The 12,995-nt window shown below is 45.8% G+C and overlaps 1 protein-coding gene across 1 annotated transcript in view; it reads left to right on the forward strand.

Annotated features, from left to right (window-relative positions):
- The window catches only part of LOC149350580 (A.superbus venom factor 1-like), a 116,189-nt gene that overhangs the window by 74,625 nt on the left and 28,569 nt on the right, over positions 1 to 12,995 (forward strand). Inside the window, exons 23-30 of the mRNA XM_089579621.1 lie at positions 1,092 to 1,280; positions 3,077 to 3,152; positions 5,940 to 6,093; positions 8,132 to 8,209; positions 9,701 to 9,869; positions 10,290 to 10,459; positions 10,668 to 10,826; positions 11,528 to 11,638. Of these exons, the coding sequence (XP_089435747.1) occupies positions 1,092 to 1,280; positions 3,077 to 3,152; positions 5,940 to 6,093; positions 8,132 to 8,209; positions 9,701 to 9,869; positions 10,290 to 10,459; positions 10,668 to 10,826; positions 11,528 to 11,638 (1,106 nt within the window). The remainder of the gene's footprint in view (positions 1 to 1,091; positions 1,281 to 3,076; positions 3,153 to 5,939; positions 6,094 to 8,131; positions 8,210 to 9,700; positions 9,870 to 10,289; positions 10,460 to 10,667; positions 10,827 to 11,527; positions 11,639 to 12,995) is intronic.

Raw genomic sequence — 12,995 nt, forward strand, 5'->3', positions numbered from 1 at the left:
TATCACCGAAGATTTGGCCATGAAGAGAGTTGCGGCGAAATTCGCGCCGAAGCTGCTCACGGTGGAGCAAAAGCAGCTTCGTGTTGAAGTCTCACAGGACACGCTGGATTCCACAAACAGTGACCCCGACTTCATCAACACCACAATCACTGGTGACGAGTCTTGGGTGTACGGGTACGACCCGGAAACCAAATCCCAGTTGTCACACTAGAAGCATTCCACGTCCCCAAGACCAAAGAAGGCCTGCCAAATTCTCAGCAACGTCAAAGTGATGCTGACTGCTTTCTTGGAATCTCGCTGTGTGGCACACCACGAGTACGCACGCCCCAGGGTCAAACAATGAATCAAGAGTACAACAGGGATGTCTTCCGTCGCCTACGTGATGCTGTGCGGCGCAAGAGACCAGAGTTGTGGTCAACAGGAAATTGGCGCATCCATCACGACAATGCTCCTGAACATTCTTCGCACTTGATTAAGACTTTTTTGGCGAAAAACCAGACCCCTGTAGTTCAACAGGCTTCTTACTCTCTTGATATGGCCCCCTGCGACTTCTGGTTGTTTCCCAAAATCAAGAGGTCATTGAAAGGAGCGCGATTTCAGACAAGAGAGGACATTATGGCTGCAACGACAGCTGAGCTAAACTCCATTCCGAAAAAGGCCTTTTCGGAATACTTCCAACAGTGGCAGCACAACTGGGAGAAGTGTGTTGAGTCCCAAGGAGACTACTTTGAAGGTTATTAGGTTTCCAACGCTCCAGTTATGCCATTTTTTTTTTCTTCGGCCAAAGGTCGGATACTTTTCTGACAGACCTCGTATAGATGGTAAAGTATGTCTACAACGGGCGGCAAAAGGAGACAACAAAGCCTCCTGACAAAGCCTTCACCTCGGGATTGTACTTCATGTCAGCAAATTGGCGCTCTAAGCATTATGTAAGGTACCACTTACAATACTATACAATGTTCATTAAGAAAGCAAGGCATACAAGCCGTTTCAAAACGGTCGGGCGACAAGACACACGAGACGACTGTTATTCCAGCTGCTGTGTAAAATCACCAGTGCAAATATGTTTTTCTATTTTCTCTGCTGCGCAGGAGACGGAGTGACGGCCGTTCTCGAATCTGTAATCAAGAAGCCCGGCCAACAGGTCATTAGGCCTAGTGACTGTGGAGAGCAGACCATGTCCAAGTTGGCGCCAGTACTGTACGCCTACGAGTTTTTCAAGACCACCAAACGCATCAGCATAGCTGATGAGAACAACGTTCTTGCCTATATTAGAGGAGGTAGTCTTTTTATTCACAAAACGTTGTTTCATTTCAACCGCTGTTTTGACGCTGCGGTATCTTCCGCCTGAAATATTTCCATCAGCAAGGATTCCTGCTGGGTGGGCTCTGGCGAGTTTCGGTGCTCTGTCAGTGAGGGGGCAGACAGTCTCTTGAGGAACCTTGTACCCTCCTGATATTCACACGAAATGTGTTCACATATGCGTTGCGCTGGCATTCGTGCTGACGTAAACTCACGTACAACGCATAACCATTAATGGAGGTCAGCTATGTCGCCTGTGAGTTTTCAGAGAACTTTCCAGTGCTCCCTCCTTGTTCGGGGCACAATATGTGGGGCATAAAAAGGCCTTGCATACAAGAACACATACAGGCAGTGCTTGTACAGCCTCATCTGCACATTGCACGTTAACTTGCTTTACCATGCAAACGTGAAGCGAGAAGGAAGCATGCCGTTCGATACACTGATACGCGCTATGGGCGCATACTTTTTAACATTTTCTTCAGCCACGATCACTAGCGATTATAAAATATGCCAAAGAGCGTCCTTGGTGTTCCTATCCGTAGTGCATAGTGGATATCTGAGTACAACTCTGAACCTTCAGTGCGGCAGTACTGCGCCTGTCATTTCAATCAGCAAAGATGCAGAATCCATGGTAGAGGGAGGATAGGCAGGTGGTTTCTTGACTCTCACAAAGTGAACAAGGGAAAGGAATGCCTCAGGGTGGTTGCCAACGTTTCGACAAGAGGACTTGTCTTCGTCTGGACTAAGCGTTCATCAGTGGCGGGGTTTAAATAGGCCTTTCACTGCGAGGAGGATCGCCCGGTGAGGGGGAGGAGAGCGTGAAGTGGGCAGGGTGTTAGGATGAGGAGGGTGAATCTTGTCCAGGCATAATGGCTGCTAAAGAGGATCAAGCGGTTGACCTGCAAAATTGTGAGGCCAGCTCAGCCGAAAGGAATCCGGGGGTGCGAAGAGACAGCGAATGTCAGTTTGAAAAGCTGTGTGTCCAGCTGCGACAAGTGGCTTGGTATGATTGGCTGCGTTGACCTAAAAACTAGGATAGCTCAGGTTCGCTCTCTCTCCGCGCTCCACATCCCCGGATTCCTTTCTATTGAGCTGGGCTTTTTCTTTTCACAGTTTTGCTCGTAAACCGATTAATCCACTATAGCAGCCATCATGACTGGACAAGATTTACGCTCCCCATCCCAACACCCTTCCCACTTCCCGCATTCCTTCCCCTCACCGGGCCTTCCTCCTCGGAGTAAAGGCCTTATTTAAACCCCGCCAATGATGACCACTTTGCCCAGGCGAAGAGAAGTCATCTTGTCGAAACGCTGGCAAGCACCCTAAAGCATTCCCTCCCTTGTTTACTTTTTTGAAAGATGCGGTATAGGCAGTTAGCTTTAAAACTTGAGAATAACCGCTTGGTTCTGCAGAGACTTCATGCGAGGAACGTTTATGACGTGTTATCCTGTTTAATTCGACTCAACTACAGATTCGTTGACAGAGCTGCAGTTCTGAGCGAAACTACATGCATAGCTGTGTCAATGTGGAACCGATTTCATTAGTGGGTAAGATTTGTGATAGCGATAGGAGTGACATATAGTAGAGTACGAAGACACACCGCTACGATTGGGCGAATCTGACGATACATAGGAGATATATGAGTTATCCCGATAGGAGACAGTAACTTTCATGTGGCACTTAGTCCTGAGTACAATGTGACAACAGAAGGGCCATAACAAAAACTAGCTGCCTCTTTCTTCCTCTCTCTCTTTTCTCTCTCCCTTTCTTTCAGGCTACAACAAAATACTCGACTACAGGAACACGGATGGCTCTTTCAGCATTTTCGAAGGGTATAGTTCTAGTCTATGGTAAGTGTTGCACTTCGAACATTTTGTCCAAAAGAACTCTCTCATTCAAACAACAAACTCGAGAATTAGCACCCCATGTCGGAAGAAACTGTCCGATTGGTTCTAGAAGGGGGGGGGGGGGCTTCCGTATAAAAAGAAAGAAAAAAACAGAAACAACGATTTTTAGTTGCACTTTACTTTTACAACAATTTTTGTGAACTTTGTTGCTGAAAAATCAATGGCGAACGATACGATGTTATACAGTAACTCATGCTTTGAATGCTAATTAACGGTTACATGAGCAATATGCATATGTAATTCGTATCTATTTCTGATTTATATATGAATATTGCTCACGTAACCGTTAACTTATATAATTCATTTATATTTACGCAGCGGTCGAATTTCGATCGAGGAAAAATTCTAGCGGCTCGCGCACTGTGCGATGTCAGTGCACGTTAAAGAACCCCAGGTGGTCGAAATTGCCGGAGCCCTTCGTTACGGCGTCCCTCACAGCTTTAGTCGCTTTGGGACGTTAAACCCCCATAAAACACACAAACAAAACAGATATATTTATCTCGCAATATTTCAAATTGAATGATTGTGCCACTCATGAAGCGCAAAAAGTAACTGTGAGGGCACGGCAGGACCACGATACCTCAACAGTCACGTACGAATTGCGCTCGTATAACTACCAACCTGTTGTATAACTGATACTGTTGTAAGACAGTATTAGCTTACAACATGACTTACTATAGCAGTAGGAAAATTGTGTGAAAAACGACAAATGTCTTTAAATATTGCTAAGTGTAAGGTCTCCCTTTTCCATCGCTCAAACTTAGTACCACATAGCTACTTTATCTGCGGTTCTCGCTTACATGCTACTAAATCATGTATATATCTTGGATTACACCTGTCTGGCGATCTTACGTGGTCAACGCTCATCAATAACATCACTGCAGCATCCAGCCGACCCTTGGCTATCTTCAACGCTCAATGAAGCTTGACCCATCACATGCAAAATTACTAGCCTACACCACATTAATGCGCCAAAAATTACAATATGCAGCGGTCATTTCGAACCCACAGGAGGAATACCTTTCTAAGAGCATAGAAACTATCAAAATCACGCCATTAGATTTGTTCATGCCGATTATTCATCCTACACAAGTGCAACCGATCTGAAGAACCGATCCAGCTTGCCATTATTAAAGCACTGTCGAAAACTAGCTAGTTCAGCCTTTTTTCATCGTTTTTACTATTCATTTCCGTTAAGCACCTACGTCACAAAACACTCCCAGTTTTCAGCTCGTCACAAGAACAGTCAACAGGTGTCATACCCTTGCCCAAAAACACAAACATTGGCGCAGTCTTTCTTCATCCGAACAGCAAAAGATTGGAACAGCCTTCCCAATGCCGCTGTAATAATAGAAGGCACGTTTGCTTTCAAAGATAAGCTTAAATCTTTAGACACATTTTAGGTTTTCGTGTATATTTCCCCTCTAACGTTGACCTATTGCACTTTGTTTTACTATGCGGTTTTACTATTCTCTAATCTGTTATTGAATTTTCACCCAACGTTCAGCGCTTTTTCCTATTTTATTCTTGTCTTCTTTTTTTCTTTTCTATACAAAAGCATTTGAGCGTTTTGTATTTTGATTTTCTGAGCCGTTTTCCTGTTTCATTTGAATTTTGAAACTTTATGCTCGCATTTTACAGTATGTTCGTTTTTTGTTGGTATTCCTGTAAAATCCACCCCTCGCGTAATGCCCCTTGTTTGGGGTCTTTAAGGAACTAAAATAAATAAATAAATAAATAATTCTGTAGAACGCAGAATTCTGTGAAATAAGGGAGCGGCTAACACGGTTAACGTACAAAGAAGGGGACTGCTTGACGCATTACAGACAAAAAAAGCGTTCCATTTCTACGTCAAAAATCAGATCTCGCCCTATGAGAGCCAGAAAACGGACGTTCGGGAAAATGTGCAAAGGCTTTGGGAGGGGGGGGGGGGGGGGGGGGCGACCGCGACCGCGACCGCGACCGCGATTGTGTTGTGTGGCGAAAGGTGCGCGACAAAACGGCTCGCGTAGCGCTAGAGAACGACAACTTTACCTGCGAATGGAGTGGGCCTGCGCCACTCGCGTCCCTTGCGTGGCCGCGTGAGACTCGTGTGCGTACAGCACAACACCACATCACGGTCGAATAGGATGATGATTATGTTGAATGCTAATGGCTCAGAAGCAGCTCTGGCGAAACAGCACCATAGGACAAGATATTTTTCCTTACACGAGGTGGGGTCAAATACCCATTTTCCAATAATTTCGCCCTGCAAAAGCCCAGCACCAGGCCAGGGAAAAGATTGTACCTCTTGTACCACCGGTTGGTAGCCGGCGGCACTGAGGATCGAACACTGCAACTCCCGCATGCGAGGCGGATGCTCAAACCACTAAGCCATCACTGCGGTCACCGCAGTCGAGTAGCAGTGACTACTCTGTCGCTACAACGCATATACGGCTGTCTCTAATGACATGCGACACTGAAGCTTGTATTGTGAACCAACCCTCCAATATTTCGGATACAATTTCAAACTGCGGCGCATGCCAGCTTGTGATGTGCAATTCTGTTTTTGTTTTACCTTGGATATTCAACTTTTTGTTGTTTTTTTAAATTCCTTGCTTTTTCTGTGCCGAAATAATTGTTATGAAACCGGTCCGTTGCTAGAGCAATATAAAATATTCAAAAGCAAAAAACAACCGGCATTACAAACCTGGTGCCTACGTTTCACTTGCCACTAACTGTTGTGCGCAGGCTGACGGCGTTCGTCATTCGCAACCTGTGCGAAGCTACGAAATCCATCATGATAGATGAAAACGTCATTCGAAGCGGACTGCAGTATATAACTAGCCGGCAGCAAAAAAATGGGGCCTTCCAGGAAGATCACCCATATCTCCAACGAAAACTGGTTAGTAAATATCCTCCTTTTTTGTTCTTCTAGTTGGCGTGTTGTGTGGTCCACTTCCCTAGATTATGCTTTTTAGCGCCCAACCAAATATGGGGTCTTCACAATCAAAGCTTTAACAGCATCTCACGCTTAACTAATAACCCCCGTAGAGAAGAACGCTGTGCTATTAAACTGCAACAGCAAGTGTAAATATAGGATTCTGTCTCAAATAATTCTGTCTCAAATAATGCACCATCTAGCCCAAATTGACGTTCTTCTAAAATATAGGATGCACAGTTTGTCGTCCATTTCAGCAATAGTCGTCCATTTCGACTGGCAAGCTGCCATCAAAGGGAAATTGCATAGGTTTTAGAAATCAACGAGCTTAAGAGGGTCGAATGTGCGAAACTTGCAGGTAAAGCATGCTAAGTCTTTTTGCGCTAGCACTTGAAATTGTGAAATAATCGCCGATTAAAATCCGGACGCCCTTCAAGCTTCTCCGCAGTGCACAACACCAAGTGGGGGGGGGGGGGGGGGGGGCGCATGATGACGTCATCGAAGGTATAGGTGAATTTCCAACGCACAAACGCCTGCTTCAAAGGAAAAAGCCAACGCCCCCGAAGGCAAACCCTACCGAGAGTTGTTTGGCAGCGTCTAAAGAGTTAGAGCAGGGTGTGGCTGACGACAGCGGTAATTTGAAATCATATCTTCCGTGACGTCAAGCTGAATTTTTCTGCACTCCACTGCCTCATTGAGGAGAAGCGCAAAATTCAATCGACGATTACGTCACTATTTTAAACGCGAGTGCAGAAACACTTGGCATGCTTTACCTACAGCCTATATAGATTTGAATCCTTGAATATAGTTACGTATAGTCTTATTTTACGCTGGTATACCTCACTCTCCACAAAATGGGCTAGACCGGATTTTGTCCTGATTATACCTGTTTCTATGCATCTATTATTTCAACAGTGTGTAGCACGCCGCATTAAGAAAGACAAATATTAGTACGTTAACATGACACAAAATTAAATATTAATCCACACCTAGAGCTATGGAAATCAAGGCACAGCACATGAGGCAGAACGCCTTGAGTTTATTGCGCCCTTGCCTTTCGGGAGCGAAAATGAATGCAGACGTATTATAGCACCTTCTACGAGTGACGGAACCCCCCCCCCCCCCCCCCCCTTTTTTTTGCCTGGTCGTCGAAAATAAAACAAATAGAATAAAATAAGGCCAAGTCAGGCAACATAAGGCAGCACACACATTCTTCCAGGATGATTCAAAATTCACACAAATCAGGCGGCTGAAAGGTAATCGCGGAACGTAAGATGCTTGATCACGGTTAAGATTACTTTTCTATTGTGTCTTACGACATTATGCAGCCAAAAGCCCCCATATTGAGAATTTATCGGAAAGAATACTTCCGTAAAATGTAACAGCGCTTTCGTAGAGTTAGACTTCCAAACCTGTAATGTCGTTAGTGTGAGGAGGAAAAGAGAAATACAGCAATAGGCTGTTGGGTATCAGCTTCAAAAGTGCCTTTGTAACTGTCATTTCAGGGAGAAGGCTTTTATGCTTCCTTCTGCAGTGCAAAGCGTGTCAAGAAGTCTTTTATAGGTGTTTTATACTTTATAGTCTCTGTAAGCATTGTAAATAAACTTTGCGATAGAACCGCCGAAAATATGCCTTTTCAGAAATGTCAAACTGCCGATTCACGTAAACCATGGCATTTTTTTCCGCGGCCGGCGATTAGACTAAAAACCGCGCACACGGCGGCTCAGATTTGCGTGATGTACGCTCCCGTACAAAACAGCATGGACTACGCTTTGGTGTTCCAAACCTTGCCCTCCCAGTGTGCAGCAAAAACTGAAAAGCTACCTTCACGCGGAAGTGCACAGGCAGCAAATACTTGCACGAGCGTCACGCATCGATTTATTCGCGCTAGGCAACATGTCAGAAAAGGTTGATCGAGTTTGATCATAATATTCTCACCTCGACTGCGCATGATGACTCGACATAGAGGCTGACACCACGCTTTTCCATTCCAAATGTGCAGATAAACTTCCACCACCCAACAACGCTGACTGCCTTCGTGCTCACCACCCTCGAAGAGTGCGCTGAAGGAGGATACTCGGTAAGCGTACGAGGATGGCTGCCACACGGTGTTCACAATGTCCCAGACTTGAAGTTGCTATATAGTCGTACCCGGATATATCACCGAACTCGAAGGGGATCGCGAAATAGTTTGATATATCGATAATTCGGTGTAGAAAAAAGTCAATAGAAAAGCTTTTGTGTAACCTAGAAACGAGAATACATTGCACCCACGCTTGATGCAATCTTGCAGTAACGTGCTGCCCGCAGGCAGCACCACTCGCTAGGCGTGTCTCTCTGCCTAACCTGCTGCTTCGTAAGTTTGGAACTAGCCACTGCCTGTCATCAGATGGTTGATCATGTTACTGGTAAACTATAAATACAATTATCTCATTAAAACTAAGGCACAGGTGGTTTCAGCAGCGACTTCGTCAGCGAAGCACGCCAGCCGAGGGCTGCCGCAAGGGCTTAGTTATGTTGGCTTCTCCTCATGACAGCAATGTGGCGTGGAAAATGAGTTCAAGAGACCGCAGGTCACCCTGAAATACTCCCCTCATTCAACTCGTCACACGGTTTCGCAGCGCCAACACTGCCAACAGCTGCCCAAGGCTGCGCAGTCGGTCCGCCTCCGTGTACGAAAAGGGTTCGAAAAGTTCCGTTAGAAGAAGTGACACTTACGGGGCGCGGAGCACAGTCCAATATATTGAATGTTCCGGTGAACGCAAGTTCGATATACGCGAACAATGGGGCTATATTTCTCTCTTCTGACATACTTCCGGCGTTCTGGCTGTTCGATATAAATAATAATTCGATATATCCAGGTTCGATACATCCGGGCTGGACTGTAACAGCCCAGTGATTATGCGACAAACAAGCCTAATTATGCTGCGAGCGGGGCACAGTTGCTATGCCTTTCCTTGCACCACAAATGCATGCGAAATATTTCCTACATTTACACTGCCGCCATGTTCCACGGCAGCCCTATGCATCCACCGCTTAATTATAGTGACAGTAATTAAGTGTGTTAGCTGTAAAAAGTGATTTCTCAATTAAAGTTTTAAATTCGCAATGCTAGTTAACATCTCCGAGTTAAAATGATGTGTTATAACTGGCACTTTGAGCCCTAACGCCGAGCGAAAGAACTGCTGTTGCGGATGTCTAGGCATAGCTTACAAGAGCAATCAGAGATGCGTAGATTTCTACAATGCCTTGGGGAGTCCCCCCTCTGAAGAACACACCACCACAAATTTCATAAGCCTCTGGGGTCTCACTCGAAATCATAACCAGTGCTTGCGTACCAAGCCTACTTTTTCTTAAACGTGGAGACCACGGACATTTTATTATATCTAGCAGGATGGTCTATCCGGGCAGCGTGATACTGCCGTCCTCTAATCGACATGTTAGTGTCTTCATCATAGATGCTTTGTTGCTTCGAGCATTAGTGCTCACATAGTCTGTACCTACAGAGAAAATGGTCATCTGTGAAAGCTCGCCGCCACTGACTCACAACCACCTTCCATGCGCCCTGTAGATTTCTCAAACCTCGAGCAAGAGAGCAGCGGCGTTTTTGGAGCAGAGTTTGCAGCGGCGAGACTCACCGGAAGCATTGGCGCTGGGTGCCTATGCCCTGTCCTTAGCCAACAGCCCGAGGAAAGATGGACTGATTCAGTGGCTGATGGAAAGCGTGCGCTACGACCAAGGTATGGCCGCTAAGCCCAAAGCATGCAGTCGCTGGACACAGCCATTTCGGAATTGCATATTTAAGGTTTAAAAATGAGAGCCTTATGAATGCGGCTTCGAAATTTTGTCGCGTTGAGAAAATGGCAGCATCTGCAAAAACAAAGAAAGTCGCATAATTGAGGCGCCTCATTTCCTCCGTGAATACATAAACATATTAAAATAGATAAATAAATAATATTTGTTTTATTTCGGTCATCCTTAGGGCCAGATGCGTTAACGAAGATAGCGGTTACAAAATTATACACAGTAAATCATTTTTGCCGCAATATATTAATACAGAATAATGTCACCCTGTCTGGATATGTCTGCATATGACCTTTGTATCTGCCACAATTGAGCCAGCAGCATGTTGCTACAACTTTGTCCTCTTTCTGCCATAGACACTGACGACCGACACGTTCCGGCAAACAACGAACTCATGTCTGCTCAAGCAACCGCATATGCACTCATGGCGCTCATCAGGCAGAACGCGCAAAGCGAGATAATAACAAGTTTTCAGCGTTGGCTGAGCAAACGGACCAGCCCCACTGGGTCTGTTCAATCTACGCAGGTAAACCCACCTCTGTGCACTGACTCAAACCCGAACCTGTATACTATGGGCAAGGAACGAAGTGGTTATCAGAGAGCAGTACTGCTTGACAATGTTTCTTCCTGGCCTCTTCTACAAATTGTCGCACTTGGTCATGAAAATGCATTTTGCTTGAGTGTATACGTGTGCTAAAAGGCAAGATTTATTCTCCGTATCTTTCTTTGCTCAGGACACTGTGATGGTTTTGCAAGCGCTCACCAAGTTTGCTGCCTACGCCAAGGAAAACAACCTCGACTTGGCATGCGAGGTCACCCTAAGCAACAACAAACATTTCAACAAGGAAGTGAGGATCAAGCGAGATAACGCCACCGTCTTGAATAAGATCGAGGCAAGTAGCATGAGCCCACGCAGACAGCATGCCAGCATACGCAGCGACTGAATACAGGCGGTTTAAGCGAAGACTGCATTTCTTTATTTTTTTGGTAAGGACATAGTACTCTAACCGGTGACGCACACCAGTAAACATTTCATTATTAACTATTAGGCTGCCGTATACTAAAATGTAGTATATTTTAAACCATTACAGTTAGGTGCCACATTGGAATTCGAGGTTTGTAGCTCCTGTCGATTACAGCCACATCAGTTTTAGACACTGGAAAATGCGATTCTCGTCAGTGCTTCATCGCAAGGACTTCTGACTTTCCGGGCATGCCAAACCGTAGCCGGCTTGCCGAAGAGCGCACGCAATCATACGTCACTCGCCGGCGTACGCGTCACGTGCTCTTTTCCCGCCGATTGCGCTCTTCCTGTCCTGGAGAGCTGAATCTGATTGGAGCAGAGTGTGATGCCCCGCACAAAAAGGTACACGTCTTGAACCGTGATGCTGCGCACAAAAGCGTTATTACTCGAGAATTGGTTTTGACAACGGCACGCCGATTCCCTGACTAGGTTGCTTTATTTTTATTTTCACAGCTTTAGTCCAAGTGCAAGGGGTCAAGTGTGAGCTCAAAGCGAAATCAACGAACGTTGTGCCAAACTGCCATAATTTTTTCGAAATGCTTTTACGCTAACTGGTACTTTTTTTTCTAGATTGAAAAACCGGGCGAGAAAATCTTCGTCAAAGTCAAAGGATCCGGTACCGGCATCCTGTACTTTAACTACACGTACAACGCCAAAGTTCTTGACAGTGAGCTTTGCAAGGTACGTTTTCATCTCAATTATGAACAAAAAAAGAATCAATTTTTTTTGTCGCACCTAAAATATTTCAACCCACGCACCGACTGGGAAAAGACAGAAGGGGGAAAGTACAAAAAGAGGTTTTTAACCATGGTATTTCACATAGACATGAGAGACTCCCTAATCGAGGGCTCCGCACTAATTACGCCTTAGATACGTGCTTAGATAAATCCCCCAGGTGGGCGTTTCTGTGGCGTGTGTATTTAAGATCGGGGCCTTGGGCATTCTTGAAATAAAGTTGATAGTTCAGCGCTCTGTCCTGTCCGCCTTCTGTCTTTTCCTAACCGTGTTCGCGCTGCTGAAATCGTATTAATTACGCCTACCTGGGATTCTTTAACGCTCCCTGGCATCAAACAGTACACGGGCGCGCCTTGAATTTGGCCTCCATTTAAACGCAGCGGTCTGGGCGCTACTACCGAGCCCGAAACACTGAGCCACCGTGGCGAGGCGCAGCCAAATTGCGAGTTTGGTCAATAGCTCCGAATGCTTATTTTTTGAGGTAGAATTCGCTGCCGTGAGTGCTGCTGGAGAGAGTTCAGGAAGCTGTCACTACGTCAGTCACTCACGTGTCACAAGAGCAGCGCCACGTGAAGTGAAACAGTAGCCATACAGATATAATTGCGAGCAGAAAAGTGTGCGCAAACGGCAGCACGTTCCCGGTAGCATTACCCGTTTTGTGGTGCATGTATCGGCATTGGTGTGCCTCGGTGTTTATGGCGTAGTCGATGCTGTTCGTTCGGGTATACGTCTATACAATATGAAAGGGAGTGCCTTATAAGCATGCAGTCGAGGATTACTCCCCAAGAATGAGTGAGAAGCCTACTTTGTTATTCCGAAATAGTTTTCCTTACACGCATGATCTCCCTCATGTCGCCTCAAGTTTGATGCAAATGAAACAAATTTCTTTCCTGAGTGTGGAATTCATGCTGCCCCTGAAGTCTCTATTCCTCTTAAAACGCATCTTGCTTAAAACTCACATAGCAGTTAACACTGTGTAACGCGAAATTCAGCGACAGCTGTTTGTGGTAGTGAATGTAATGCCGTTTATTCACTAATCGAGAGATTTAGCACATTGGAGACGCACTAGCGTAGACGAATACCGGTTTACCGACGCCTCTTGCGCACGCGCAGTGGCCCCGCCTGACCCCACCCATGCCAATGCGCGCGCGCAAGAGGCGTCCGGTAAACCGGTATTCGTCTACGCTAGTGCGTCTCCAATTTGCTAAATCTCTTAATATTTGTCCTCCTCTCTGGTACAGTGCACGTGACGTCATGTGCTGTTACTAATGACGCCAACGTGTCCAGTGCACTCAACGTGGGG

This window comes from Amblyomma mixtum, chromosome 3 (assembly GCF_055824585.1).
Source record: "Amblyomma mixtum isolate Tamu chromosome 3, ASM5582458v1, whole genome shotgun sequence".
NCBI classification, from domain to species: domain Eukaryota; kingdom Metazoa; phylum Arthropoda; class Arachnida; order Ixodida; family Ixodidae; genus Amblyomma; species Amblyomma mixtum.